We start from the raw sequence: 27,977 nt of genomic DNA on the forward strand, positions 1-27,977 counted from the left end.
GGCAATTCCAATTCCGTTGCCATTTTATCTACAGATGATGCTTAGACTTTATGATTTTAAGTGTCTTTTCCAACATAAATGATTCTATGATTCTTAGTAATTTTGGCAAGAGCCAGCAACATTTCTCTGGCAACCTTGGGCTTTTCAGGCGACTTTTGTATGACACCCTGAAAACAGAGAACAGTTCCCATAAAACTGTCTATTCTTTGAAAAGAAAAAAAAAAAAAAGAAAGTAACTTGATAGGGGAAGAGATTTTGTTAGAAATATTTTGATCAACTCCACATGTGCCTCTGCAGCCGGCTCCTTTTGCAGCAGGACCACCCGCTGCATGTGGGATGCAGCAGCTCCAGCGCCCTTGGTGCAGCAGCAGGGCTGCTGTCAGTATCCCAGCCAACCTCCAGCTTCTTCCCAAGCCAGGGGCTCCTGTGGGCTTTGGCAGCAGTAGGCAAAACAGCCAGCACCTCTGCGAAGTGCCTCATGACGCGGTATGATGAGGAGGCTCGCCTCCTCCTCCTCCTTCCCTATGTCTGAGGTACATTTGAGGCTTGGATAGGGTTTTGCTTTTATTGTTTTCTCATTTCTGCAAGACTGCATTTCTTGAACAAACCTAATGTGTGTAAATGCAGGCTGGCCTCCACTGTGCAGATTTCCTCTTTAACTGTAGTGCACAGTGCTTAAGTCAGGGTCATCCTCATCCAGTGTTACAGCAAATTACAGTATGTATTATGAGGATGGGAATCAGTGGTACTCCGTGCTTAGGGCCTTCATAAGATTTTCAACCAGCTCCAGGCGTTGTCGTGGATATTCTGTGGGAATCAAAGCAACTCATTAAGACACACGGGTTATTTGTCCCCCTCACCACCAAATATTTGCAACATCTGCTAACTGAAAGGCCACAGACTCTTAACTCAAAGCACAATTCATTCAGGGACCCATTTTAGGTGCTTAGATTAGTAACTAAGCAAGCAAAGTATCTAGATCTGCTGTGAACTAAAAACTCTCTTGGCAAAGACTACCTGTTTTCTATATAGCAGCTCTTCCCTTTAGTGAGTTTGTAGTATTTAAAATGGATTCGTTGTGAAGAGACCAAGATGTTTATTTTGTTGCCTTGCTTTCGCTGTATACATAGAGCCATCTTGTGAATGGTTGTGAAAAGAAGTTGCTTGAGACTCCTCAGACTGTTTGTCAGGCTGAAGGTTTTTAGTGCACTGAAGTGTAGTAAAAAATGAGAACTATAAAGCAATATAACGTGAATTGTCTAGACCTTTAAACCTACTCAGGAAATCAAGATATATATGTATTTTTAAAGAAACTCAATAAACCTTGTTTTTAGGATTGTGAAATCTGCTATTGACAGGGCTGAACATAAACACGGTTCAAGGCCAGTGACTTAATTCTAGGTGACACCACTCCTAATCCTTTATAGCCGAATCCTTCAGTTTTATCTGCGGCTCTGGGAAAAGGTCTGTCAAGGCTGAAGTCACTTGCACGAGGGGATTAGCAATTTTTGCATTCTTTTGAAAGCTTCAGTAATTCTCTTGAAAGTAACAGATGCCGAGGCATTTGCGGAGACTGTGGGCAGTGGCGAGCCTTACACTGGCCTGCAAATTCTTTCAGACCTGGACCATGAGAAATAGCACACATCTGAAGCCTCTAATTCCGACCTTTGTGCCATGTGCTGGCAAAAGCCCTGTGTTGTCCTCTGTCTGTGAGTAATCAAGGGGAGGAGAAGAGGGGAGATGTTCCTTCTGACTGACCCAGGGTGGAATCGCTATATTGATTTCTTCTTTTTTTTTTTTTTAAGCCTGGAATAGTTGAAAGCCGTATTATAAAAAGGCTTTGGGCGAGTTCATGAGCTAAGAAGGTCTTCATTACAAATAAATCATAAAGCATGGTCCAAATCTAGCCATCTGAAGGAGTTTAGCTGGAGGAAATGCTTTTAATATGTACAAGTCATCTTCCTTTAGCAAGACAAATATCTGCCACTGTCAACTGCTAATACAATTATTCTTTTCTGGCTTAATTGGTAGAGATCTTGACTTTGGTGCTATGATCCCAAGCATAAGCCTTTAAGTTTTCTGGCACCCTGTAGTGGGAGGATGGCATTACGGAAGGGCTAAGCACTATAACGTGCCAGCCTGGGTTTCGGTGTTCTTATATGGCATTTGACATTTCTGAGTATCCCAGAGCACTAGCTGCTGTATTCCAGCTGACCTTCAGGACATCTCGCTGTTAAGGAACCCTTGTTAGCCATCAGTTATTAGGAGGATGTGGGGAGATGTTACAGACTTGCTCAACAGCTTGAAGGAAAAGCACAGTTATCTTATTAGACTTGAGAGTCTGCCAATTTTCGTGGTAGACACCAGTTTTATTAGCAGTTCTGTAAACTGCTGAGGGAAAAAGAAGGCAAAAGCCAGTTTGTTGGCTATAATGCTGCTGAGCTCTCAAAGCACAGGTCATAGAGGTGGTGTCATCTTCGGTGCAGTGAGAATTGGCACTGAATTTATGAATCCAAGCTTAGGATCCCAGATAGGTGGCTTGATTTTTTGGAAAACTGTAGCTTTTGGAAATCAGGATCTAATTTAAATCAGGATCCATTTTAAAGTGCTCCTAACTTCAGTCACCTGACTCTGAAAATACTGACCTATGTCTGCTGCTATCTAGAACAATCCATGTGGTAACAGTGCGTTTGATGGAAAGAAGAGATACTCTCTCCAGTGATAAAGGGAAAAAATCCTGGTCTATTTGAAAGCATATTCTCTCTCAGAGAAAGACACTGAGAAGAAGATGAAAGTTCCTCCCGCCACCCCCTTTTTTCTTAAAGACTTTTGTTCACGCTGTGTATCATGTGGTTTGTATCTTTGGCCTGCAGTTTCTATTTTGTGCCTGAAGATATAGGATGACTTTGAGGAATCTTCAGTAACTCAGAGTGTAGTCAAGATTGCTGAGGGGGAAAAAAAAAGTGCCAGAGCTTTCCAAATGAGTTGCTCTAGGTCTTACTCAAAGTAATTAAGAAAAACCAGTAATGCTCTCATCCTAACCCAGCATTGTCTGGCTTTCCATTTGAATTTCCTTCCTTTTGATACAAATACATCTCTGATATGTGTGAAATCCAGAGTAGCTTTCTGACCCTTTTCTCCCCTGCTGGTCAAATTGCCAGAACAACCAGAAACAGCAGAATGGGCCTCTTCCAACAGTTGGAGTAAACTCATATCAGAGGAAGTTTCATTAGGAATAAAGCTATTTGGGAGATCGTAAGTCCTCCAGTACTTCCCCTACTCTACACTGGTGAACTGCAGATCTGGTAGATCACTATGTGCCAACGCTCGTAGATGTCAGGGTTTATGAACCTGACTGAGGACCTCTCTCGAATGATTTACTGTGGCTGTAATGCACACTGCTGGCTTTCTCTTACCCGCTACTAGTGAGTCCTTCTGGACTGTTCTGAACAAGAAAAGCTGTATCTCATAATCAGCAAGCTCTTGCTTGGGGCTGTCTGCGTCCCATTTTTTCAGGGAGCTTAGAAGAAGCAAATTTGCCTTCCTCTTCGAGGTGTCACACTCCCTCACCGTCCTCAGGGTCTTCTCCCAGCCTACATACCACAGCCTTCCCTATAGCTAGAGACAAAGGCAGGAGCAGCACGGGGAGTGAGTCTTCCAGAAATCAAAAGGCAAAAAAAAAGGGCAACCTCAGAATGCTGACTTACTGGAGAAAGAAATGTTCAACTGCAAGCAAATAATCCAGACCCCTGTTTTACAAGGCTGAGGTCAGCTGAGAAGTACTTTAGAGCTGTTTGGAAGTGGGAGGATTATAGCTGTTAGTATTCTTTGCATTACATTATTTAAATGTAAATGTCTGTCTCTGATGTAGCATCCTAGTTAGACCCTAGAATTTACGAACTAAGGAAAGGATGAAATGCAAAAAAGTTGAGAAGAAAAATCTGCAGCTCTGTCTTTTTGTAATTCTTGCTGAGAGCTGATATAAATGGAAGACAAATCAAAGACAACAATAGCACCATGCATTTTATCTCGCACACTGTGATGCATATTAGTGTTGTTTCCCATTGTGAGCCCAAAAGAACATTTACAATTTTAGAAAACACTGCATAATGACTCTCCACAAGGAAGAGGAGCCAGCGTATGACTGCCAATACTGACACTTGCTTTTTTCTGGCCTGCAAAATTATTTTCCTAGAACCTCTGAATGGAAAAAAAAAAGGTCCAACCCTGCACTGTGAATTTTGAATTCTGCCTTAAATTTTCTCCATGAAACAGAGTAGATAGATGTGGCCATATTCTATATCCAGTCTTTGACCTTGCCAGGAAATAATGGTCAAACCCATCATCATGTGGCAATACTCTTCTGAGGTGTGGGTAATAACACCCAGGCTGGTGGATGACTCTTTTCCAAAGCAACCCACAGAGAATTTCTGTTCAGTTTTGCTTTTTAGTGTTTTGGAAACATTCCTGGCTTTTTGGGAGGAGGGCGAGCATCAGGAGGACCGGAGCAAGTATTTGAAGTATTGAACACCAGCAATGCTATTGCGGTCTGGTTCCGTACTTCCCTCACTCTCCAGAATGTCAGTAGTAAAAGCTCAGTTGTAAAACACGCCACTGAAATGGGTGGAAATGCATGATTGCCACCACCGAGCTGAAACACCCACAGTGGTAGCTAGGTTGCTCTTTCAGACTTGTCTTCAGTTTGCATATACGTAGCATGCAGTTCCTTCTGGCAGCATTGTGACTTAGGGATTTTGATCCGTTCATGGCTTGCCTTTATGCACTCTGAGTTGAAAGGAGAATGCGGCCATTTCCTGCTGGCATGGGGCAGTCAGATATGAGCCTGCTCTTGCTCTGACATAGCAGTGCTGAGCTCAGAGCGAAACCTCTAGGGCCAGTGACGGGTGACACCGGGAGAGCCTGAACACTTCTTCAACTCCTGGTGGCCAAATGGAACCAGGAGGTGCCAATCAGTGAGGATCCAGCCCTCCTTTCTTTCCAGAGTTAAATCTAAGGTGTTTCGTCTTTGCTCTTTCCTTCCCACTGAAGTGGCTTGCTGGGCTTTATCATATAACAAAATAAGTTATAGATATTACTTATGTATCTGAAACAGTCCTCTGCTGGAAACCAGGCGCTAACAAATTCAGCATTTAGTACAGTAAGCTCCTTTGGAACGTGAAATAGTGTGATGGGAATGTAAACACCCCCATAATGGCAGGTGAATAGGCAAGTACTGAACGTTGCTTTCAACACTGAACTGTGGTTGGGTTGACCTGGAGCTCTCAATTAGAGCAGGACAAGAACATCCGGCACTTCATCATTAGAAATTAGAAAAAATAAATTAGAAAGGCAAAAGCCCAACAAGGACTTACTCTGGCCAGTATTATTAATAAGAAATGTTTTTACAAATCTGTTAACAACAAGAGGAAGGCCAAGGAGAACCTCCTGCTTTTTTTGTACACGGCAGAGAACATCATCACCAAGGACTTAGGATGAGGTTCTCAACGTCTTTTGTCGTTAATAGTCAGGCTAGTTATCCTCAGGGTGCTCAACCCCTTGAGCTGGAAGACAGGAATGGGGATCAGAATAAACCCCCAAGACTCAAGAGGAAACAGTGACCTGCTACACGACCTAGACTGTCAAAAGTGTATGGGGCCAGGTGGGATCCACCTGTGTGTGCTGAGGGAGATGGCAGATGTGATTGCCAAACTGCTTTCCACCGTCTATCAGCAGTCCTGGTCAATTGGAGAGGTCCCAGACAACTGGAGGCTTGCTAACGTGATGCATGTCTACAAAAAAGATTGGAAGGAGGATCTGGGGAACTACAGGCCTGTCAGCTTGACTGGTCCTCTTTGACCAACCTCATCTCCTTCTATGACCAGGTGACCTGCTTGGTGAATGGGGGAAAGGCCACAGATGTGATGTACCTAGACTTTGGCTCTGTCTCCCACAGGATTCTCCTAGAGAAGCTGGCAGCCCATGGCTTGGATAGGTGAAATCTTTGCTGGGTAAAGAACTGGCTGGAGGGATATTAGGAAAAATTCCTTTTCTGAAAGAGCGGTGAGGCACTGGCACAGGCTGCCCAGGGAGGTGGTGGAGTCACTGTTCCTGGAGGTGTTCAAGAACTATGGAGATGTGGCACTGAGGAACATGGTCAGTGGGCATGGGGGGGTGGGGTTGGACCTGGTGATCTTAGTAGTCTTTTCTGACCTTGGTGATTCTATGATTAAATTGCAATGTTCTGACACTGATTCTAGGAAAACATCTTCCTCTACGTAATCATCATTACATTATTCTCTTACATTCATCAAGTTATCAGTAGAAATTAGAAACGACATCTGCGCATACAGTTAAGTAATACAGGACTTGCAATATGTTTGCTTTTCCTCTGAGTCCTTTGAGGCCTGGCTAGTGTTGGCTCGCACAGCGCTGTAGAGCAGGAAGCCATGCTTTCACTGGAGAAATGGGAATAACAGTCAGCATTAATGACACGCTGCAGAAGCAGCACAGATCTCCAGAAGCCAGATTTCAGTGATGGCTTCTCTTCCAAAGAGCACATGATGCTTCCCCAGCGGACTGGGGAGCATCACCTTCACTAACACAGCCAGCACTGTCATCTGTCACTTGGCTGTCCCCTTCTTTTCAGAAATAAAACAACCCCAAGCCATTTATTTATGTAAAACTTCTTACTGCCCTTGAGCACGTGTGTATATGCATTGTTTAAATGTCCGTTATATTTTGGTGAGTCACCACCTAGGTCCAAAGCAACACATCTGACAACATAAACAGGTGAGGATTTCAATAGCAAAATGATTTCTTTAAAGCAGATTTGCGTTAATTGCCATATAGTCAAAGCTGACTGTAAAGCTTTGGCTTTAAAAGACTCAGAGTAGAACTCTTTTAAAAAACAAACAACAAAAAAAACCCAACCTGGATACAGTTCTTCATTTGTTTTTGAAAAATGATCATCACTGAGTGCGTCTCTTGGAAGGGAAGAAAGATATGGTAAGTATCACCTGTGAAGTCTTTTTTATTGAGTGCTGCCAATTACCACTTTCCTTTGCAGCAAATGAGTTTCATATGCTGTGCGGTTTAATTCTAGGAAGCTAGCAGGTTTATAAAATTAAAACAGAGTGCTTGGCTGGGCCTTGATAAGCTTTTGGAAATGGAAGTGCTCATCCCAAATAGCAAGGTGTTTCAGCCAGGTGCGATGTGAACAATACCTCTGGTTATCCATGTTTTTAGGAAATGGGGTTTTTGTTCTTTTTTTCCTGTAAGAGCATGTGTTTTTCACTTTTTCATGCTGACTGCTGCATCTTTACATCACAAAATGTTTGAAAATTACAGTGTGCCTGTAAGGTACCATCCATTAACAGAACTTTGTTGAACTTTCTTGTGCTCTCGTCACTGAGAACATTCTGTTCTATTTTAAGCCACCATTTAGGTTGGGGTCTGTGGATAAATATCAGGAAAGCGTCTCTTTCTCTCGCACACAGTATTTTGTTGCTGCTTTTCAGGTAAAACCATGCACCCTCTTTTATTTACCCGTCTGCTGCTCTTCCCTGCCACTTTGAAGCTCATTCTTCATACACTTGGCAATAGTCTCCTTGAAAAGGAATTGAATGGAGTATTTTCCAGGGCTCCTCTTTGACTTAGCAGTTATCTCTTTCAGAAGCAGTGACCCCAGAAATAAATGTTTGCAGTCGTAAGGGTGAGCAGCCCTGGCTGCACTTTATCAGGAACTTGGGCAAAGCCTCCTTTTGTCCTGTGCTCACGGTATGCTTTTTCACCCCGTTATCTTCTTCATTGTAGCCAGGGTTGGAGACTTAAAACATACGGGTGCTTGCTTGAAAGTCTGGGCATGTTTGGAGGGGACTTTTCTCTCTTCCAGCTTTTGAGCAATTTGCTGTTTGTGTCCTTTCCCATTTTTACTCAGTCTCTCCCTCCCGCCCCTTAATATGATTCCTTTTTCCAATAATTATCATTGCTGTTCACTTCCAGTGCCTGCCTGGTGCAGGTACAGCTGCCTAGAGCCGAGGGCTGACATGGCTTCTTCTCTTTGGGGTGGCTCCTGTAGAGGGGAACAAAAAATTTCTTTACCGTTTCTGAAATAAATAGCGTGCTGCTCTGATGAATCCGACCTGCTTACGAGATCCAGGACCTCTCTGCTTTCACAGTCTATTGCTTTGCTGCAGTTGCATCAGGATTATTTGAAATGCTCAGAAAGTACGGTGAATGCAAAATTGAAATGGAATAGTGGCACAGTATGTGCTGATGGAAAATCCAGCAGCAGGGCGAGCTATTCAGTTGTTCATGATGGAGGGGAAAGCAAGGCCTGCGAAAGCTATTGGGCACCTGGGTCATCTCTTTAAAATGAAGGATTGCATCCTCACTCTGGATTGGTGGTGCAAAGAGGGATTAAACCTGCTCTACAAGAATAGCTGGAGACAGATGAGAAGCGTGGCAATGTGCGTGGTGGGTGTGCAGGAAAAATGCATTGCCATGAGTATGGATGTGCAGGTATCGTTTGGGCAGCTGGCAGTTGTTCCGTTGCTGGAGGAATAAGAGGCATTCTGCATGCCCAAACATCAGTTCTCCCTGATGTACGCTGAAACTCAGAAGACCGGGGGAGTTCCTCTGGTGTATGTGAATGGATCCTCTAGTGCAGCCATTCCTTGCGCCCATGAGTTTTTCAGGACCAGGAAGCTGGTGGTGGTCAGGAGCTGAGCCGTGTAACTCGTGAATTTGGTAAGCAGGTACAAGAGACAGGGAAAATAACAGGATGGGAAAGGAAGGTAAATAATGCTGTTTATAGAGAACTCTGTATTCAGAACACCTACGCTTTTCGTAAGACCACTGAGCGTGCTGTCTGCCTCATTTAAAGACAGGGAGATGGAGCGCAAGAGCTCTGAAAGCAGTTCGGGCCAGGTAATCTGCTAGTTTGAATACTACCCGGCAACATTTTAGTTATGTTAACAGTCAGCAGTCAGAGAATTCAATCGAAAGCCTCTGGGTGCTCCATTTCAGATATTCCCTGCTGTAGGGTTCTTCTTTGATGAGAGGTTTCATAGAAAGAGCATCTGGAAAACAGCAGCGTGGCCTCTTTGTCAGAACAGAAATTCAGAAAGGCCTTTTCTGAGAACGATATGCCCTTGTATTCATCAAGAGCCTGCTGTGTGCAGGTCTATCCTGTTGTTACAGAGCGACAAAAGAGACAAAGAGCTCCTGATGGGCATTAGCGACTTTAGAGACGCCCAATTTGTATGGGTCTTACGGACCAGATTGCTGGGAGACAATCCTTCCTGCACTCCCATTCCCACCTTTAGGGAAAAAGAGGCATAATGAGATTTACTAAGAGTATATTTAATAAAGAACCGAAAAAGGATAGGGATAAGCGCTTCTAAGACACTTTTAAATCATGTTTTAAAAGAATTGCCGTTCAGCTTGAGCTGGAAATAACAGCGCCTTTAGGTACAGACGCGTGCACAAACACAGAGCTGACGCGATGCACGCTGTGCTGCAGGGACAGGGAGCCTCATCGCTCTGCTGGGCTTGGAGACAGAGCCAAAATGCCACAGGGGAGGGGGTAAACACTCGATTTAATGATGGAGGGGCTGCGGATCCTAACGGCGGCATTAAGAAATGATGCTCGGTTCCTTCCAGCGCCTGGCAAAGCTGGCGTCCCAGCCAGCGCTCCTTCCTCTGCCGTCTCGAGCTTCCTTTTCATCTCTGTGGTGCCTAATTGCCAGGGAGTTTTTTTGATCAAGGTAAAAGATTCCTGATTGAACAGATGGAGACGTTTGTTAATGAAGCTGCACTGAATACAGCCTCAGACTTGTACTCGACCTGGGCATCACGGAAGGATGGTGAAAGGGGAACTGCCCCCAGCCTTCAGTGTAACAAAATTAAGCAGGGCCGTGGCTGCTGTGGCTTAGAGCCCTGAGAGCACGAGGTGGGGTACTTCCGCATATAGAGCCATGCAAAAATTGCAGCGTAAATCTTATATGTGGGGTTTCATATTTGGTGTGGTTAAAAGGGGTCAGTCGTGCCGGATGGGGGTGGTGAATAGAGTGAAAGCAGGTTCTTCAGTTCCTAAGTGGAGCAGCATTTATGCTACCAAAACGCAGCAGTAATCAAAGTATACGAAGGCTTGGCAGTAACATTAGCAAACAGCTACAGTGGAATGACTGGGAAGAAGAGAGAAGCAGCCCCGGCTATTTGCAGAGCAGGAGAAGTGGAACTGGTTTTGACAGATAAGACGATGCAGCTCTGGGTCACAAGAGCTTTGTCTTTCATTTTTGTTGCTGCAGATGGAAAATGGTGCCTTCAAATTTTAACTGGAGAAATTCAGATTTTAACGAGCCCCCGTTTCTCACTGTCTCCCAATTAGGAGAAGCATATTTACAGCTAAATGCAGAATAATAAATTTAATTTAGTGGCTATGCGTCGTGGAAATCTGCATCATTCAGAATAGCTACAGTGTAATTTTTGTATTACATAATCACGGAGGTGATTTTTTTTTTTATCAAGGTATGTAACCAGATTAGAAGTGGCTGCTAGACAAATAGCTTACATCTAGTGAATGTCTCTTGGTTGCAAATTGTCCATGGGCAGAAGAGCATTTCATTGGAAATCCCGTGGCACTACCCAACGAATCTGTTGTGTAGGTATTTTTCAGGAGTAACAACCTTGCCATTTTACCTGAAAAAAAAGCAGTAGTAGCAGCCTTGGACCGCTGTGTTATGGCCAACTGCTTCTCTTCAAGAATTCAGAATGATCCTGAGGCAAGGATTTTGCTCTTAGTTACAACGCTTCTAACATTGGGGATTTTTTTTTTAAGATCCGCGTTATCTTGGTGTTGCCCAATTGTACTGGAGGGACTCATTTATGCATGAAATCTCATTTTTCTGTTTGTCTTAAAGCTAGTCCGTGGTGCTACAGTTAGCTGGAAACTCACTGCAGAAATCCAGGCTCCTGCTCCACAGCCCAGAGGTGCTGGGAGGGATCTGCTGAGGCTGAGCTCCGCCACGAGCGTTCCATCTCCCTGACTGCCTCCATCTCCCCAGCTGCCCCAACAGTCAGCAGCAAGGAATCAACCCCCTAGAGTCAGGCAGCTGAGCACAGAAGCCCAGTGACTCACTGGTTCTGGGGAGACTTGAGGTAGGATTGTGCTTTGAGTTAGCTGGGAGGGGTGCCTGCCTCTCTCTCCTGATTACAGAGGCACTCTTTGGCACACAGCAAAGCCTTGCTGATGATCAAGTAAAAATAAGTTGTATGGATTGCTCTGCATTACAGCTCCTAAGCCTGCATCATTGCGTGCATATAGACATAAATCTCGTGCGAGGGGAGGGGTTGCACCTCTCACTTGCTAATTTATCAGGAGTATGGAGAACAGATAGGTATCTGACCTCTGCGTTCATCTTCGTTTTGATTTCGTGAATTGCATGCAAATTTGGAGTTGTGTTTCTCCAGAGGAAGAGCAGTGCATTAGCTCTAACTGCATGGAACTACAGATAGATTGTGACTGCAGGAGAGGAAAAAAAAAAAAAAAAAAGATAAAATAACAGGACGGAGATTTCTGTCTTCCTGGTAAATATTTGTCTGGCGTGCTTAAGAAGGCTGGGAGCGCCCTTGCCTGCCCTGGAAGCCTGCTGTCACTGCTAGCTGTGTAAGCAGCCTGCAAAGGGCCGGGGCAGTGAGCTCTGCCAGGAGCACAATTGGCTTTAGTAATTGGAACTGAAAGCAGTACCTCCCAGGCTCCCTCCAGTTCCGTGGCGCTCGGTGCCCGCTTGGGGACCTGAAATACCTCGCTTGTTTGTGCTCTAACCTGTAGCAATCCAAAGCGGGGATGGGGAAGGCCTCTGGAATGAATGGGCTGTCACTGCCGTGCTGGTTTTGTTCAGGTCCTGCTGTTAATGGGAAATGGCCTCGTTTCTGTGAGGCGCTCGGTTTTATTGCACGGCAGGGAAGAAGCTTTGTGGATTGTGCCCCTTCCGCGTGCGTGGCAGCGTGGTGAATGCTGCTGTCCCCCTCCTGTAACAAGAGCATGGGAAGAAATGAAGATTTATGTTAGCACGGGTTGAAAGTGTTTCCCAAAATCAGCTGGTAGAGCGCACAAGGTTTGCAGTGGTACTCAGCTTTGTGAAGGTCTCAAATATCTCCTGCCTCCTTCATCCCTGAACAATGTGTCTCACTATCCTTTCCTTGCTGACAATCTGCAGCAATCAACATATGCCATAAAAAGCACAATGTGGCCATAATCCAGTCCCTGAAGGGATGGAGAATCAGCTAAGCAGACTCGGAAGGAAGGGGAAGTGTAGGACACACACTGGTGTTCTTCTGACAACGTTCACAGCCCTCAACCTTGCAGAAAGCAATTTGACAGACTTGCTGCTGTTGCCCTTTGGGTCTCCCTTCAGGGCTGCCCACCCTGAGGCTTTTTGTGTTGGGGGCCCTCGACACCTTCTGCTTTCAGCAGCCCCAATTAGTACACGCACACACACACCAACACACATGCGTGTGCACAAAGTGCTGTGGCTTTAATTAGGCTCTGTCTTCAGCTCACACTGTGCCAATAATGCTTTGCACCTGTCAGCTGGATAAGGGATTTCTGAAGTGGAAAGCGAGAAGCCTTTCGGCAGCGCGGTGAAGCCAGGCGTGCTGGCTAGTTAATGGGAGATCTTGGGGTAAGGCTGGGAACTCCGGGCAGGCATTGAGGAGCTGCCAGCCGCGGAGGCAGCTCGAGCTGCTAGAGGAGCGGGGAGCCCAGATGTAACCTGTCACATCACATCCGCTTCGTTTGGTTAATAGATGGTGCTGGAGAGCAGGCCAAGCCTGATCTGCTGGCATCCGCTGGCAGCGGGAGAGCACCCATATTTAGCAGGGGCCCTGAATCCCTGCAGCGGGCACCTGGGTGTCTCGCCAGAAGATGCTGTGTTCACGGCGGGGTGGCGATTTTCCAAAGTGTTGTTTTTCATACAGCCATTCACCCAAGCTCGTGGAAGAGAAGCACACGTGGGACCTTTCTGTTACAAGGGCAGGAGACATCTCTCACTGTGACGTTGCCCACTGCGCTTCCCTCCGCGCTCAGCGAATTGAGCTGATTTGTGTTGGTTTCCGCATGTGCTGAGCCCTTGTTTTAGCATTTTAACACATGGCAGAAGTACGGGCAGTGCGCTGGAAGTTGCCTGTGAGAGCAGCAGCATCGTCACAGGGCGCACAGAGAGGGCTGACATCTCCATCACAGCACCTGGGCTTGCAGATACAATCAGAAGGAAAGCTTCAGTGGGAAACACATGCTTACGGACGAATGGAATGTAGTGCACCGAAGTGCATTTTATAGAAACACCCTCGACCCCTACAGAAAGGCGTCTGCGTTACTTCGAATGTTTTACGTCTGTTGCTGCGGCGGTAAATCGCTTCCGCTCACGAGCAAACCCTTTACGAAATGTTTCAGTCCTTGCTACGCTTTGCAGTCTCCTAACAGCTCCCCCAGTGTCTCGATTGCCTAGCAACCAATAGCTTGGCATCCTGGAGCTGGACCGCAGGGCAGGGGCAGCAGCTCACAGTGGCCACAATAGTAGCCACAGCAGCGCTCTGATGGAAATGAACTAAAACCTGGCTTCTCGGCACTCCAAATGGCAGAGGATCAGGAGCGCTGCGTACGAAACAGCAAAAACACTTTTTCTTTCCCATTTCAAATACTGTTAAGAGATGGAATCTAAGTTCGCAGACAAGCCTGAGGCAGAAGAGATAAAAATGTTGAGTTTCAGCAATAAAGTGCATTTTCCTAAATTCAGATTCTAGTTTGTGTCTGACTACGGGTATATTTGAACTCTCACTGTATCTATTTTTATTCTGCTAGCTGGAGAAACTCGTAAGTGTGATTAGGTCCCCATCACATACTGCAGTTTATGAGCAGAAAGGATTGCACGAAAATGCTGAGGAGAAGAACAGCAGGGAGACAGAAGCACGCACTGCGATGGGGTTTTAACAATCCTAGTTAGAAAGGAGTGCAGATAGCTGCAGATATTTAAGCAATTATTTTCAAACCATGTTCCGCCTCCCATATCCCCTGCCCTTTTCTCAAAAAGCTGCCTCTTGACAGCAGCACAGTCTATAAAGGTAAAAGCGTGCCATGAGGAAATAAAAAAATAAAGAATGGGCATACAGAATTTGAGCATTATATATGAATCAGGTATTAAAGTTTCAGTTTTTCTCCTTTCACTTATAGGGATGCAAGACGAAGAGGAAACTTCTGCAGAGCCTATGAAGGTTGAACACGTGTGTGAAGCAGCAGAAGCTTCAAGTAATGACGGTTTGTTGTTCTAACATTTTCATTGTCATGAAGTGCACTAATAGCATGCTTTCCTAAGGTTTGCCTGTACGCTTACATTTACATATAAACAGAATTCTGTTTATAATCTCTTTAACTGAGAATTCTGAGAGCCAGCAGTGTGCCCTTGTGGCCAATTAGGCCAATAGTACCCTGGGGTGCATTTCAAAGAGCACGGCCATGATCTGATCCTCCCCCTCTACTCTACCTTGCTGAAGCCACAATTAGAATACTGTGTCCGGTTCTGGGCTCCCCAGTTCAAAACAGACAGGGATCTCCTAGAAGGAGTCCAGCAGAGGGCCACAAAGATGATGAAGGGCCTGGAGCATCTCCCTTGTGAGGAAAGGCTGAGAGACCTGGGGCTGCACAGCCTGGGGAAGAGAAGACTGAGGGGGGATCTGATTAATGTTTATGAATATCTAAAGGGAGGTGGGAGGCAAATGGATGAGGCCAGGCTCTTCTCAGTGGTGCATAGCAATAGGACAAGGAGCAATGGCCTAAAACTTGAAGATGGGAAGTTCCATTCCTTTACGGTAAGGGTGCCGGAGCACTGGAACAGGCTGCCCAGAGAGGTGGTGGAGTCTCCTTGTATGGAGATATTCAAGACCCAGCTGGATGCCGACCTGTGTGACCTATTGTAGGGAACTGCTTTAGCAGGGTGTTGGACTCTATGATCTCTTGAGGTCCCTTCCAGCTTCTGCAGTTCTGTGATTGTGTGATTCTGTGTATTTCTGCTGTCACCTGTTAGAAACTTCTGAGGTTGTTTTTTGTCTGGTTGGTTGTTTTTACAATCATTCCTGGGTCTTTCTAGGTCCGGATGCACATTCCCAGTGACCCATCAAGATTCAGTGGAGTATATTTCTCATAAAATTGAGTCCACAGCACTTCCTTGGAAGCCCCTTTCAGCGCCATACCCCTGCTTTTCTAATTGGCTCAGTTCATATGTTCCGTTGATACATTCAATCTGCTTGCCTTTTAACTACACAGTATTTTAGGCCCGCTGTAATTTTGGTCTGGAAATTTATTTGGCCAAGATGTATCTGGTCTCACGGAGGAGTCAGAAAATAACATTTGTGAAAGCTTCTGAGCTAGTGCCTGACTCCATCCTGGGGCAAGCATTGGTTCTATAGCCGCTCTGAACTTATATGTTGACCTCTAATTAACGTTAAGCTTGTTCTGGCTCAGAGCTGATTTCCCTTCTGAGGAAAGGAAGTCCTAGCATAGCTCAGTCTGGTAGAAAAGGGAAATTATCTCCCTAGAACATTTACTGCTAGTAAAACTATTGTGATGTTGTGACCTAGCAGCAGTTCCGGTTGGGTTTGTGAACATTAGTAACCCAAGTCTCCTATGTCAGGGCTTGATGAAATCATTTTTGGCCAGTTCCTTTGGTAAGCAGATGACCTGGCTGTCTGGCTGACATGGGTTAAGTACCGGGTCCCTGCTCCAGCTCAGCACGCATAACCAGTTCCTAAACAAAAAAAAATGCCACCTGAGCTCTTCCTGTGCATAAATAAATGCTGGATGGGATCAGGGCCCCGGTGCTTAGATTTTTGGTAAGGCAAACCCTTTGTCAGTCTTCTTGATGGGCTCCTGTAGCTTAACAAAACTACATGTGGGACTCTTTGGGATTTTAATTGAAAGGTCTTTTTGACTCCTTCAAAAGGCAGCGTTCTCAGATTTGGGCTTCCAGTCCACATTTCATTTGTCATCATCAAGGAGAACCCAGTCTGTAGTGCAGACCGATTTCTGATTCATGCTGTAATGTCTTCAGCATTTGCGTAATACAAATTCAAGGCAAACATTTTTGTCTCCAAGATAAAACTACTGCATTCTTTTTGACATTAATTACACAAAGTATCTAATGCTACTTTCCATTCTCTGACATTGGATCATATTGCAGCATTTGAACTGGTGACTGATTTTGATACAGGACTGCAGAGAAGCTTTTCTAAGAACAGGGAAAGCATGCTTAATGGGTTTGGTTGCTGGTTGGTTCGTCTTTTTTAATACTGGAGATTATGCTATTACTAGAAATTGCGTAGAGTGAAGCCAAAACAGCCTTCTCTCTTCATTTCCTGAAGAAATCAACCAAAAAATCCATAGCCATTTGAAATTACTTTAATTTTAGATCCCTGGAATGGCCTGGGCTACTTACAGAAAACAAATTTGCTGAAGGAATATCTGTAGGGATTCCTTTCTGAAAAGAGGAGCATCCTCATGGCTGCTATGGATGCGTGCTGCAGCAGAGCACAGCTGATTCAGCTGACAGCTTCTGCAACAGTGATCTTCACAGGTTTCTTTCCTCCCATTCTTTGCTTATCTTGTATGGCCTTTTACATATAGCTCATCTTGTAACTTCTTTTTCTGTAAACTCTCTGTTCCCTCATGCTCTGTTTTATCTGATGAGTTCATTTCACTGAAAAAAGCCTCCTAGATTTCTGAGTATACCGGGTACTAGTTGAGATTTAAAGCAAAACAAAACATAAAAAGATTCCCTCTGTCAGTAATTTTTATGTAAATTGCCTATTTTTCCTCGGGTCCCCTTCCTTCTGCCCCAGGAGAGCACTTCCCAGCTGAAAGCAGAAGGATGTCTCACCAGGTACCCCTCAGCAGCTCTGGTTTTGAATTCCATGCGCCATGTCACAGTGAAAAGTGCTCTATAAACACAGAGTGTAGAGAGTTGGGGCAGTTCTCACCGTGTGTCCATCTAGTGGGCAGGGCTGTAATAGTGATATATTTCAGAAATGACTAGGATTTAAAAACCGGGCATGATGGTCCATTAGGAGCACTGTTGGGGTGTCTGTGTGTGTGTGTAAGTCCAAATGGGTGTGTATACACAGTAATACAAATTGCTGCTTGTGATCTCCATTGGCAACCACAGCAAAGATCTCTGGATATTAAATTTCTTGTACCCAGAACAGATTTTTTGGTTAGCTGTTCAGCAATGACAAAAGCCACCATTGGTAATTGGTTTCCTTGTTGGTGTTTCTCTGCCCACAGACAAATTTTTTTCTCCTCTGCCAAATCTTTAGAGATTATGAAGGTAGATGTTAGTTTACAGCTGGTATTAGGCAGATCAAGCTCTTCACTCCTTCAATAATGGAGTTACTCACTGGCCTTTCTTACTTCAAGCCTGTGGAAAGCTGCATCTTGACTTGCTCGCACAATAGGAGAAAAGAAAAAGATGCAGCAAGCACAAAAGAAGTGTCAAACGTGAAACTTTGGTTTGCTTCATAAGGCACTACAAGCTGATGAGTGTGGCACCGGTGCCCTGACCTCCATGTGACTCACAGAAGTGACACAAAAGCAAGACCTCAGCAGTTAACACCATCATGCATTGTTTATATAACATCCAAGAAGCGAATAACTACCAAGTAAAGAGGTGCACATATATCACTGCTGCACAGTCGGTTTGATTCAAAATAGATAATTTTCTTTCCTGAGCAGTCTGGAGTTACAGCTGAATGTGCTATAGCCAAGTGATATGGACGTGAAGGGAGACATTGTTTAGGAAGCAGCTGAAGAAACAGATGACATTTGCAAGTAGGAGTCTGACCGAGCTCCTATTTAAATCAATACAATAATACTTTTCTTTCATCTGCCATCCAGATCTGCAGCACATTATCCTCCGGGGGGAAAACGCGTCGTCTCTTTCAGACAACTCTAAACTTAGTTTTCCAGCCTCCCATTTACCTGTCTTCTCTGCTTAGATGCCGCGCCGTGACTGCTGGCTCCCTGACCTTTAAGCACGCAGCTGGCTCGCGGGGGAGAGGAGGGATGCTGCCGAAGCATGGCCACCACTTTGCGTGTGTGAACTCTGCGCTCCTTGTTTATTCTCCTCTTGCAGGGAATTTGCTGGCTTTTGAGGGGAAACTCTTTCGCAGTCTTAATTTGAGAGCTGCTCAGCAGCTCACGGATGGAGACAGGATGATGCACACAGGCCCTCCCCAGCAGGCTAGAATTTAAGTAGAAAGCAGACAGGAAGACTCCATTTCTATTGCACAGAAATGTCTATTTCTGTTGTAAAAAGCCCCACACGAAGCTCCAGAACTGGTAAAGCTGCATGTAGGTGGTGGGCAGCCTCCGTGAACTTCAAGCGCTTTGCTGAGCTGGCAGCTCTAGACGTGTGTTCCGGGTGGTGCAATAGGACCGCTAATGCGATTTAGCGGTTTAACACTTGTAAAAACTTTTAGTGGTGAAAAGCCAGTTTCTGGCTTGCGTTGTGATTGGATGTAGCACGCTCGGGGCCAACAGCATCGTTCCAGCACCGACTCGTGCAGCCAGGCTGGTGAGTCACGTCCCCCGTTCCCGGCGGCAGCCCTTCCATCTGCTCCTCGGTAGGCGCTCCATGGCTTTTCAGGCTAAGCATCAAGGATTACGTAGGTGGCCTCGCAGCAACATCTGTTGTTGGGGTTCACCCAGTGGTCTGCAGAAGCTTATCTTTCAGTTAGATCTTCCCGTCCCTGTCAGCAGTTAATGCAAAGAGCTGGGCTTATTCACCCATACGTGGAAGAAAGCTGATGGTGAAGCCCTCGGGCACCTCTGTTCCTCCCACTCTCCCGTGCTTCAGGGCTCCTTGTGCTTTCACACTGCCCTTAAAGAGGTGCTGGGTGGTTTGCATCTGACCCACCCCGAGGTGATGTGCTGTCAGCGAGAGCGGGGATGGCTGTTGGTAGCTTTTAAAAAATGCAACGGGGGAAAGAGGCATGCTCGTTTGGGATGCTGACAGAGCTTGACCTCAGGTTTCAAATGAAGCTTTGGTTTTGAAAGAAATCTCTTTGAAATGTGAGCAAAGCCTTCTGGTACTTTCAGAAAACCAAGCTGGTGAAACCGGCTGGCATAATGAGGCTGAGAAAGGCTGCTGTCATCAGTGCGCAGCAGCCTTCCCTTAATGATTTTTTATTAAGCATCCTGTCTTTGCTATGCAAATGCGTACGAAGAACACAACATCGCTAAATGCGATGTGCATCAGAGCTCCATAATCAGGAGCGGATACTTTTCTTGTTATTCATTGCATACATCCAGGAAGCCATTACGGGATCTGTTCTGCATATGGATGATGAATAATTTACAAATAATTCATCACAATCCTAACAGGTGTATTGACACGATATTGACTCAGAGATCGTACCGCCTGGCTGGAAGTAGCTATTGATTCTTGGCCTTTTGTTTCCCTTAGCTTCCAAATCTCCCATCCAGGTTTGGGGGTTTTCCTGTCACACACGTTAAATGACTGCAGCTGAGACCACAGCTTAAGGCAAGGTTAAAACCAGGAAAATGTAGAAATGACCTCGATCAAGTTCATTGCAGAACAGATAACAAATACTACTCATCCTGAAAATGCATGTGCTGAAGGAACCCTTTTGTATTTAGCCAATCACATGTGCCCCTGTTGATCTGTCATGACATCTGAACTATGGTCATAGTGAAATGCACTTAAGCCTTCCGTGTAATTCATCTCTTCTTTTTCAGTAATTTCATATGGAAAAATAAGATTGCTTGCGTGAACTGACAGTACACTGGTAAACTAGTACGCGTGGGAATGTAGTGCCGTTGCCCCTCCAGCAGTTTGCAGTTCAAGGACAGCCAAAGGCAGAGGCAGTGTCTCTGCAGTTAGAGGTGGATCTGCATCCAGCCCCTGGTGCAGTCCGGGTCCTTGCCGGAGATGTTCGCGTCAAAGGTTTTGCTCTCAGCCAAAGGCTCCGTGCAGGAAATCCTTCCTCTTTCATTGTCACATGGGGAAGCTAAGAGATTCGCAGGCCTCATTAGCATGGCCAACGTGAAAAATCTCCGTGTCAGATTCCAAATAAATGATTGTGTCCGCGTAACCCCCTCACCGCAGCACAGCAACACGCCAGCAGTAGCAGGTAGGGGGTCAAGACCACTTTGCCTGGTGAAGCTCTAAATCACCCCTTGGAAGTACCTATATGTCTGCTGCTGGCCTACAGAGACAGAGGAGGGTCATTCAGCTCATCAGCCGGCCATTTTTCGTAGGTGCCAGAATGAAATTCTTCTCACTTGGACCAAAGCAAAAATCTGCATCCAGAGGCTTGGCATTTCTAGCAATGTGGAAGCATATGCCCGTGCAGAACTACTCATCAGGGTATCCGTGTAGTTTCAGATTAAGACAATTGGCATAAGAGATGCTTTTGCAGATATCTGGCGCAGAATTTTTAAACCGATAATTGAACTCTGTGCCTTTTGGGCGGAGAGTGGTTCTTATTCAAGGTGATAAACTTAACGTGAATTGTGAGTAGCATCTGACTACTGTCTTGTTTTGTTTTCAGCTGAAATGGATAGTCAAGTTGAAAGTATAAAGGATCCCACGGAAACTGTGCCGGAAGCTTAACTAATAGGTAAGACATTTATGGCTATTTTCCTCCCCATTTTCAGTTTTGGTTCTATTTGAGATCTCAATTTAAAAATGAACGCAATGAAAGTTAGGATTCACCAAAGCACAAAAACAAAGAAGAAGGGAGAGCACAAAAAGCAATGAGCTAATAGGACTTCTGTTGCACAGAGACTTGTCAAGTAAGGATCGCAGCAGCATTCTGCAACTGTCACGGATTTGGCCAGCGCATGGTCTTAGATCATTAGAAGGCAGGAGAGCAGTGAGATAAGCAGTGGAGGAGTAACTGAGTGAGTTTTGGCATCGCTTTGGAAAATGACAGGCCATTTATACTGGTCAGAACAGGGTTCAGTTCTGTGCAATCCGCATGCTGGGAGCAACAGGCTCACGTTGCGAGGGCTCTACTGCCCTTGGCTCTGCAATGCCCCGCGTCGCTTGTGACTGCGCTGCTGTAAAACAAGGCAGAGGCAGCCAGCTGCTTTCTGGAGCTGTGCTGCTTTTCGGAGCTTTACTGTTTCATGCACTAAATGATGGTGCTACTGCAGCAGCGCTCCGTGGTAGCTGTTGCCGTGGAAGTCTTCATGGATGTAAGCAGCAGCAGCCCTAAATAAAAATGAGTAATTAGCTAGGAAGACAGCGATGCAGGCCCACCCCAGCTACAAGGAGTAGTTCTATATCTCAGAATTACAATTTTTAAGCATTAATACGCAACACTGCCTCGGCATTGCCGATATCATACACAGCAAGGTGTGCTATTTATGTAATAGGATTTCATGTAGCTCAAGACCAAATATAGAAGCTTTACAACAGTGGCAGCTGTATCGGAGAGATTTAAAATACAAGGTCTTATTACTGAGCACGCCCCTTTGCCCTTGTCAGCATACTGACAATATGCTGCTGTACTGCTGGAGCGAGAAATACAGCCGATGGTGTCCCTGCTAAAAAGTACCAAAGCACAACTCGAAGGCGCCTTTGCAATTAAAATTCGGCTTCCACAGCTCTTCCTTCCCCCTTCCCGAGCCTCCTGTCATATGTTCTCTTAGAGGAAAAAAGTAAGAGAAACTAATAAAATCCTCAGAGTTAAAAATACATTGAAAGGTTAATACCCTTCACTGGTTTAAAAAATGTATGTGACAATTATCACGGCTTTCACGTGTTCTGTAGGAGGGTCTGCATTTCAGCCACGTTTTCCTACGGAAATTCATGTCTCTGAATGTTTTGGGCTGCAGTCGTTTTTTGCTTTATGAAGGTGAAGTTCACCAGAGTAACACTGCAATTAGCAATTAATTAATAAATGTCCTCAATTCTGCTGCAAGGTCTCGTTCTCCTGGCACCTTCCTGAAGCAAAGGGGCCTGAGCCGAGCTACAAAAAGACTTTCCCAGCATTTTAATGGCAAGTGTGGGATTAGAAGTAGAAACTGAACTCTTTGCAGCTCTCTGTTTGGGTCCTCCTGACCTTTCTGCCTGTGTTTTAATTGCAAGGAGCAGGTCTGTGGGGGAGGACCGATCAGCATGTTAAACCTCCAAGGTCTTTGCTCACCATGTTTACTATTTGAATGCAGTGCTTTTGGAAACTGTTGCGTGGTCTGGAACCAAAGCATCACCAGTGCTGGGGACCTCTGACAGCCAAAAGGCTCGCTAGGTAGCTTGTTGCTATGGGAAAACACAAAACCCTAATTAGTGCTGCCAGTTTGCATCACCAGTTTCTGGAGCTGTGCTTCCTCATGAAGCCGTGGGCCTGAGGCTGGCTGCCTGTAAGCTCAGGGATTGTGTCAGAGCTCTTCAGGCCCTGTGTACTGTAGGCCTCGTGAGTGTCTGCGTGAGCAAGCATCTCTACAGCACCATGCATGGAACAAGCGCTGCACTTCTGATTGCTGCTTGGTCCCTGGTGCAAAAAGCTGAGGTGTTTAAAACGTGCCTGAAAGATGAGTTCTGTTTGAGACCCAGCAATGAGGAGGCAGGAGAGAGGAAAGTTCTGAAAGGAGAGTTTAGGGCAGGAAAGGTCAGTCTGCAAACATTCAGCTCAAGAAGCATGGTCAGGTTCACAGCATGAAACAGGGAGGGAACGACAGACAGGTTATGGGTTGTATGAACTGAAGGAAGGCCAAGCTGAGGTGCTGTGTCTCATCCCTCACATTATTGCCTTGGATTTTCTAATGAAATAAATGTGGACAGCCGGAGGAGCCCCAGTTCCCAGATTATCACCAGGGCCGGTCTCTGGTTCAAGCTGGTGTGCCATGCTGCAAACGAGAGAATTTATTCAGAAGAAATGCATGTGTGAAGCTACAGACCAGTGGCTGTGGTACTCTGTTAAGGCAGAAATAGGCACTGAGTTTGCCAGGTCCTCCTCAGCAGAAGAGAGAGGTGCTGCACTGATATGAGACACTGCTGAGATAACTGCAGGTGTATATACACCACGTGACGCACATGTTTTGTGCGTGTGATGGGTAGGGAAACCTTTGGCTTCTGCATTAGGAAGATGAGACTTGAAGACTGTGCAAGCATTATTCTTAATTTCTGCCTTTTTTCTTTCTTTCTCTCTTCCCCTCCACGATGAAAGAAGGATGCAGGAGACAAGAGACCCGACAAAACCCAAAGGGCAGGCGCTGACATCCTATGGCATCATTCTTGGCAGAAAAGAGCACACGGAGGTGCTCGGTGGGTTGGGAGGGAGGGAGCTTCGGGGAAATGACTCTTTGCTTTAATTTCTCTTTGTTCTTCATCACGTTTTGTTCTGTAAACCTGTTGGAAAGAAACACTGTTTCCCAGTTCTGATGATGGTTTGCAATTATTCCTGCAATTACAACAGTTTCTTCTGAACGACGAGTCCCTGTGTTATATCGGGTCTCTTCCTCCTCCATCCTATTGTCAGCCTGTCTTCAGGTCTACCCCTTTTCTAGCATCTCTATCTTCCTGGTTCTGATACTGTCTGCAGGCAACTTGTGGGAGCGCATTTATTCCCTGCCCCCCTCCCCTTTTTTTTAAACTGTTCCCTAGGATACCAATGGAGATTTGCTTTGAGAACATGAACTGCCACAAAGGATTATAATCCACACGCACCAGTAAACAACATCCCTCCTCGTGCTAGGGATTTGAAAGATGAGACGCTCCAAAATCTCAGATATATTGATAGAGACTGCACGTTGCCCACCTCCAGGCTTGTCGATCAGCAGCTCCTGGCAACTTGTCCTAATGCAGAGCAGTCGGCACCTCCCAACCCAGTTGCTTGAAGTGTCACTGGCCAGACTCTGAGTGCGCGCCATAGGCAGAGCCTGTGCATTAACACTATCATCTCACTTACCTGCTGCCTCAGTGTTTCCCCTGCCTCTACTCTTTGCAAGCCCAAAGGACATCTCTAGGGTGCAATAAAGCTAAACCGTGACAAGCGTATGCCATGCCATGCCCCTCCATGGGCCTTGGGCACAAATAGCACACATGGCCTCAAACAGTCAGTACCCCAGATCAATCTGCCTCTTTCCCAGAGAGGTCTGTGCACATCAAAATCCATGTGCCATAAGTACAACCTTCACGTAGGGGCAGGCAACACGTTTCCTGGACTCTGCGAGCAAGGGAGGATAGCAGGCATTCTGCATTTAAAACATCTTTAAATATGGCTTCTGGCTTTAACAGCTTCACACTGTATCTCGTGTGAGCCCTCGTTATGTTTTCTACTGCATATGCACGATTTTTAAAATTTTTTTTTAAAAAAAGCAATTAACAGCTATTTGGATAAGAATGTCTCACCATATGTCAATTGGTCTGCCAGCAAATGCCGCACCGAAATGTTTAGAAGAGGAACAAAAGGGTTTTACATGTTTTAGCTGTGTTCTCAGCTACACAGTAAATGAAATTGGTAGATGATATGCACGACGGAAGAGCGCACGGCCTGTCCCCAGGCTACAAACCATATTTGAAAATGGCACTGATAATAATTGGATCCTTTTAACCAAAGCAGCTGTGGTGTCCCCTCTTTCCCCCTCCAGAATAGGCACCAATCCCAAATGAGTTATTTACTACTAAAAAACAAGGCAACCTATTTTCCAAGATGTGGAAGGATATCAATCCTCCTGCAATCTACGTTTATCCCAGGTACAGGAGCTTTGGTGATAAATTCCCAACCAGCATAACAGCGAGTAAACTGTCCCTAAGGAATATAGCATTGGCTATGGCATTTGCTGGCTGCTGCAGGTTGATTTGGAAGAGTGTCAAGACGAGTAAGGATTAGAAAAGAAAGCAATGAAAGCTCCAGATTTCCCCAGGAGAGCATGCATGGCCCCTGGGAACGCTGCCTCCTTTCACCTTGTGTATGGCTCCAGCACATTCGCTTCTTGTGGTATCTCTTGCGGATGAGTATTTCTGCGTGCCAGCTGCTGTGGCATTTTGCACCATATGGAGGTCATGTCAGAGAAGATCTCAAGGAGATTCTTCCTCGTACAGTTCTTCTGGAGATCGGTGGATACTTTCAGTTGGATCAGCTTTAGAAGAAACATGATAAGCCTTTTAATCTGTCTTATACTCTTGCTAGTTTTCCTAGAGAGATAACTACCTTCCAGCTCTACATTTTGGACTTTATTCCCTCTGAAGCCACTCTTCTGTTTTTATTTCTCATCCCTGTTAGCTTGCCAGATGCAAAAAATGCATTTTCTGGGACATGGATATTTCCCTGACGTTCCTTCACCTCACTTCCAGTAGATTCCAGTTTTGTAGACAGTGGCTTTACAAATAGTGCATTTCCACGATGCACATCCCTTGCTGTGTGTCTTCTGTACTTGCTGATTTTGATTCAAACAGTCTGTCATAACAGAAGGTGGAAGAGTGGGAGGAAGAGGAATGAAAGCATCAGGTCTCTCTCGCTGTAGTTCCCCTGTTAGGGCTGTCTCTGAAAAGACAAAGGGATCCATTTCTCTAGGAATGTGAGGGAGCTGTCTCTGTACTGCAGGGGATGGGTTAGGAAAGCTCATCTTTGAGCTGCTCAAAAACACTGAGGACAACCTAGATGGCCAAGTCCTCAGCTGGAGTAAACCAGCCTCAACACGTCCCTCAAGCATTTGCCTTGGTTTTGGCAAGGAGGCTGGCCACAGAAGCACAATTGTTTGGAGACAAAGGCTCCTCTAAGTCCTTCCAAAGACCAAATGATGTAAAGAACAATAATTAACTGCTAAAATGCCTCATGTTAGACACAATATTTATAACCTCTGACAGTAATTCCATTGCACTTTTCATTCAGCCTCAGTCCTTGAATGGCAGCAAGCCTCTGAAGCTGGGAAAGATTTCCCTGAAGACACAGCAGCGAGTGTGAGGCCAAGAAGTGTAGGAAGTGTTGAATAAATAAATGTATTGATTAAATCCTTACAGGGCCATCTTCAGAGAGGTCTCTATCTTTCTTCCAGTGGATCTTCATTTTGTTACGGCTTTTTTCATTTTTCACTAGACATAGAGTTGGGTGGTGCGAGTTCCTCAGTTGGGTTTGCTGGTTGCAGCTGGGCCCATGCTCCTCAGTGCAGTCTCTGCCGATGTGACAGGAGGTGTAGAAAGGTGGGATCGGTTCTTGTAGAAGGACGAGTATCAGACCCGGAATCGCTCCACAGCAATTTTTGACTTGAGTTTTGGTTTAAGGCTAGAATTCCTTCCCTGGTACCTGGCACAGAGGGGAAGCCCCTCCTTGCTGGTTTCTGCATACAAGGTATCAGACTCTGCTTTAACAGTGCAACTTACATTTCTGAAAGTGCTGGTCCCTGCTGTGAGGCTCACTAATCCTGCAGCCAGTGACTGCTCCAATGACGGGCGGGTTTCCTTCCAGGCCGACCTCCAAAGAAGATGTCTGAGGCGTTGTCTGTAACACTGGGTCACACATTCACCGCAGCTAATTGCAAATCTTTCTATAAAGCACTGAAAAAGCCTCTTTGTGAATTAACACTGTTCTGCTTTATGCACTTGATCAAAAGGAAAAAAAAAAAAAGACATTTCTCTATATGCAGTGCATGCCTGCTTTGCTTTCAAACCGACAAACTTAGCAGAGTATGTCGGATCTATTTTCTCGGGGAATAGGGGTTTTTATCATACAATTCATCTGGGATTTGCCTTACCCTGACATTTGTGATATAAAGGAAAAAGTTTTAAAAGAAGAAAAAGTAATTTTCTTGATCAAAAATATGTTTTTACTTAAATGCAAAGAAATGTAGACTGTTGCTTGCAAAATGTCTTCTAATAGATGGTATAACAGCTATATAGGCTAATACACGCCTCTTTTGTTACTCTGTTGTTTATGTGCCGAATTCGCTTCTAGAAGTCTGTTGTTTTTCCTTTTGTCCATGCCATACAACAGAAAACTTAAGGAATCGATGCCTTCACACATTTATTTGTTTGTTAAAGCAAAACCTTAATAAAACTTGTTCTGAAGACAAGCCTGCATTGCTCATGTGTTTCTTTCCTCCTGACTTTGCCAAGTCAGCAAAGCCTTGGCTGTTACAAAGGCACCCTTCAGGCTGGATATGGACTGCGTTGTTGACTGAATATTGTGTTGCCATGATAGTTGAGTCTTGTTGTTGTCAACTGAATGTTGTGTTGCCACGATAGTTGGAGTTTGGCAGAAATGGATCCATCAGTGGGACTTTTGGAAAGCGACAAAGTGAGGTAAGAATGAGGAATTCTCAGCCTGGAGGGGAAATGGTAGTTGGGTTGATCGCATCATTAAATCAGAGATACTAAAAACGTAAACACTGTGGTAGTTGTTATGCCAGTACTAATTGTCCAGCGCTGTTCCCTTGGTATGGTTATATAAGCCAGGAGAGACTGAGGGGTTATCAGGTGTTGCAAAAAATCAGGATGATGGCTTTTTTCCTTCCCATCACACAGGTGTAGTTGAAGATGTGCATGCAGACCCCATATTTATCTCTGATAACCGCCTTTAGGGGCTGGCTCCGTGCATCAAAAGCTTTCTGGACAAGGCACAGCCTGCCTGAAACCCAACAAAAGGGGACAAGGCACAGGAGGTGCATGGGAATAGGGACACCGTGCTTTTTTCCCAGGTATGAGGTTAAACCTTCATTTTTTGTCTTAGTAGCAGCTAGTTAACCTCAGAGAAAAATACCAGCGATATCTGTAAAACAGTACCTTATTGGATGTAGTTCATGAAGATTACACTTTTTTTTATTGCTTTAGTTTCCCCTTATCTCAGGACATTTGCAGTCTAGAAGGAGATACCTGGTTTCCTAGATATGCTGCAAAGAACTTCTTTTTTTTTTTTTTTTTCCTCTGTGGCAGGCCTACATTTTTGAAAGGAAATAAGGAAAG

At 45.2% G+C, this 27,977-nt stretch overlaps 1 protein-coding gene and 1 long non-coding RNA gene across 13 annotated transcripts in view; one reads left to right on the forward strand and one right to left on the reverse strand.

The window, feature by feature from the left end:
* Positions 1-27,088, forward strand: part of MACROD2 (MACRO domain containing 2) — an 847,154-nt gene extending 820,066 nt beyond the window's left edge. For 4 of the 11 annotated variants that reach the window (XM_021389946.1, XM_021389955.1, XM_021389950.1 and 1 more), the window contains 3 exons: positions 14,234-14,317; positions 20,623-20,691; positions 23,245-27,088. In XM_021389946.1, the coding sequence (XP_021245621.1) occupies positions 14,234-14,317; positions 20,623-20,684 (146 nt within the window). In that variant the 3' untranslated portion in view covers positions 20,685-20,691; positions 23,245-27,088. The remainder of the gene's footprint in view (positions 1-14,233; positions 14,318-20,622; positions 20,692-23,244) is intronic. The other 7 variants (XM_021389947.1, XM_021389948.1, XM_021389949.1 and 4 more) reach the window with 7 other exon arrangements.
* Positions 6,267-27,977, reverse strand: part of LOC110395481 — a 40,926-nt gene continuing 19,215 nt past the window's right edge. For both annotated transcript variants that reach the window (XR_002436410.1, XR_002436409.1), the window contains one exon: positions 6,267-12,033. This is a non-coding gene — a long non-coding RNA (uncharacterized LOC110395481). The remainder of the gene's footprint in view (positions 12,034-27,977) is intronic.

The sequence above is a fragment of the Numida meleagris genome, chromosome 3 (assembly GCF_002078875.1).
Source record: "Numida meleagris isolate 19003 breed g44 Domestic line chromosome 3, NumMel1.0, whole genome shotgun sequence".
NCBI lineage: Eukaryota > Metazoa > Chordata > Aves > Galliformes > Numididae > Numida > Numida meleagris.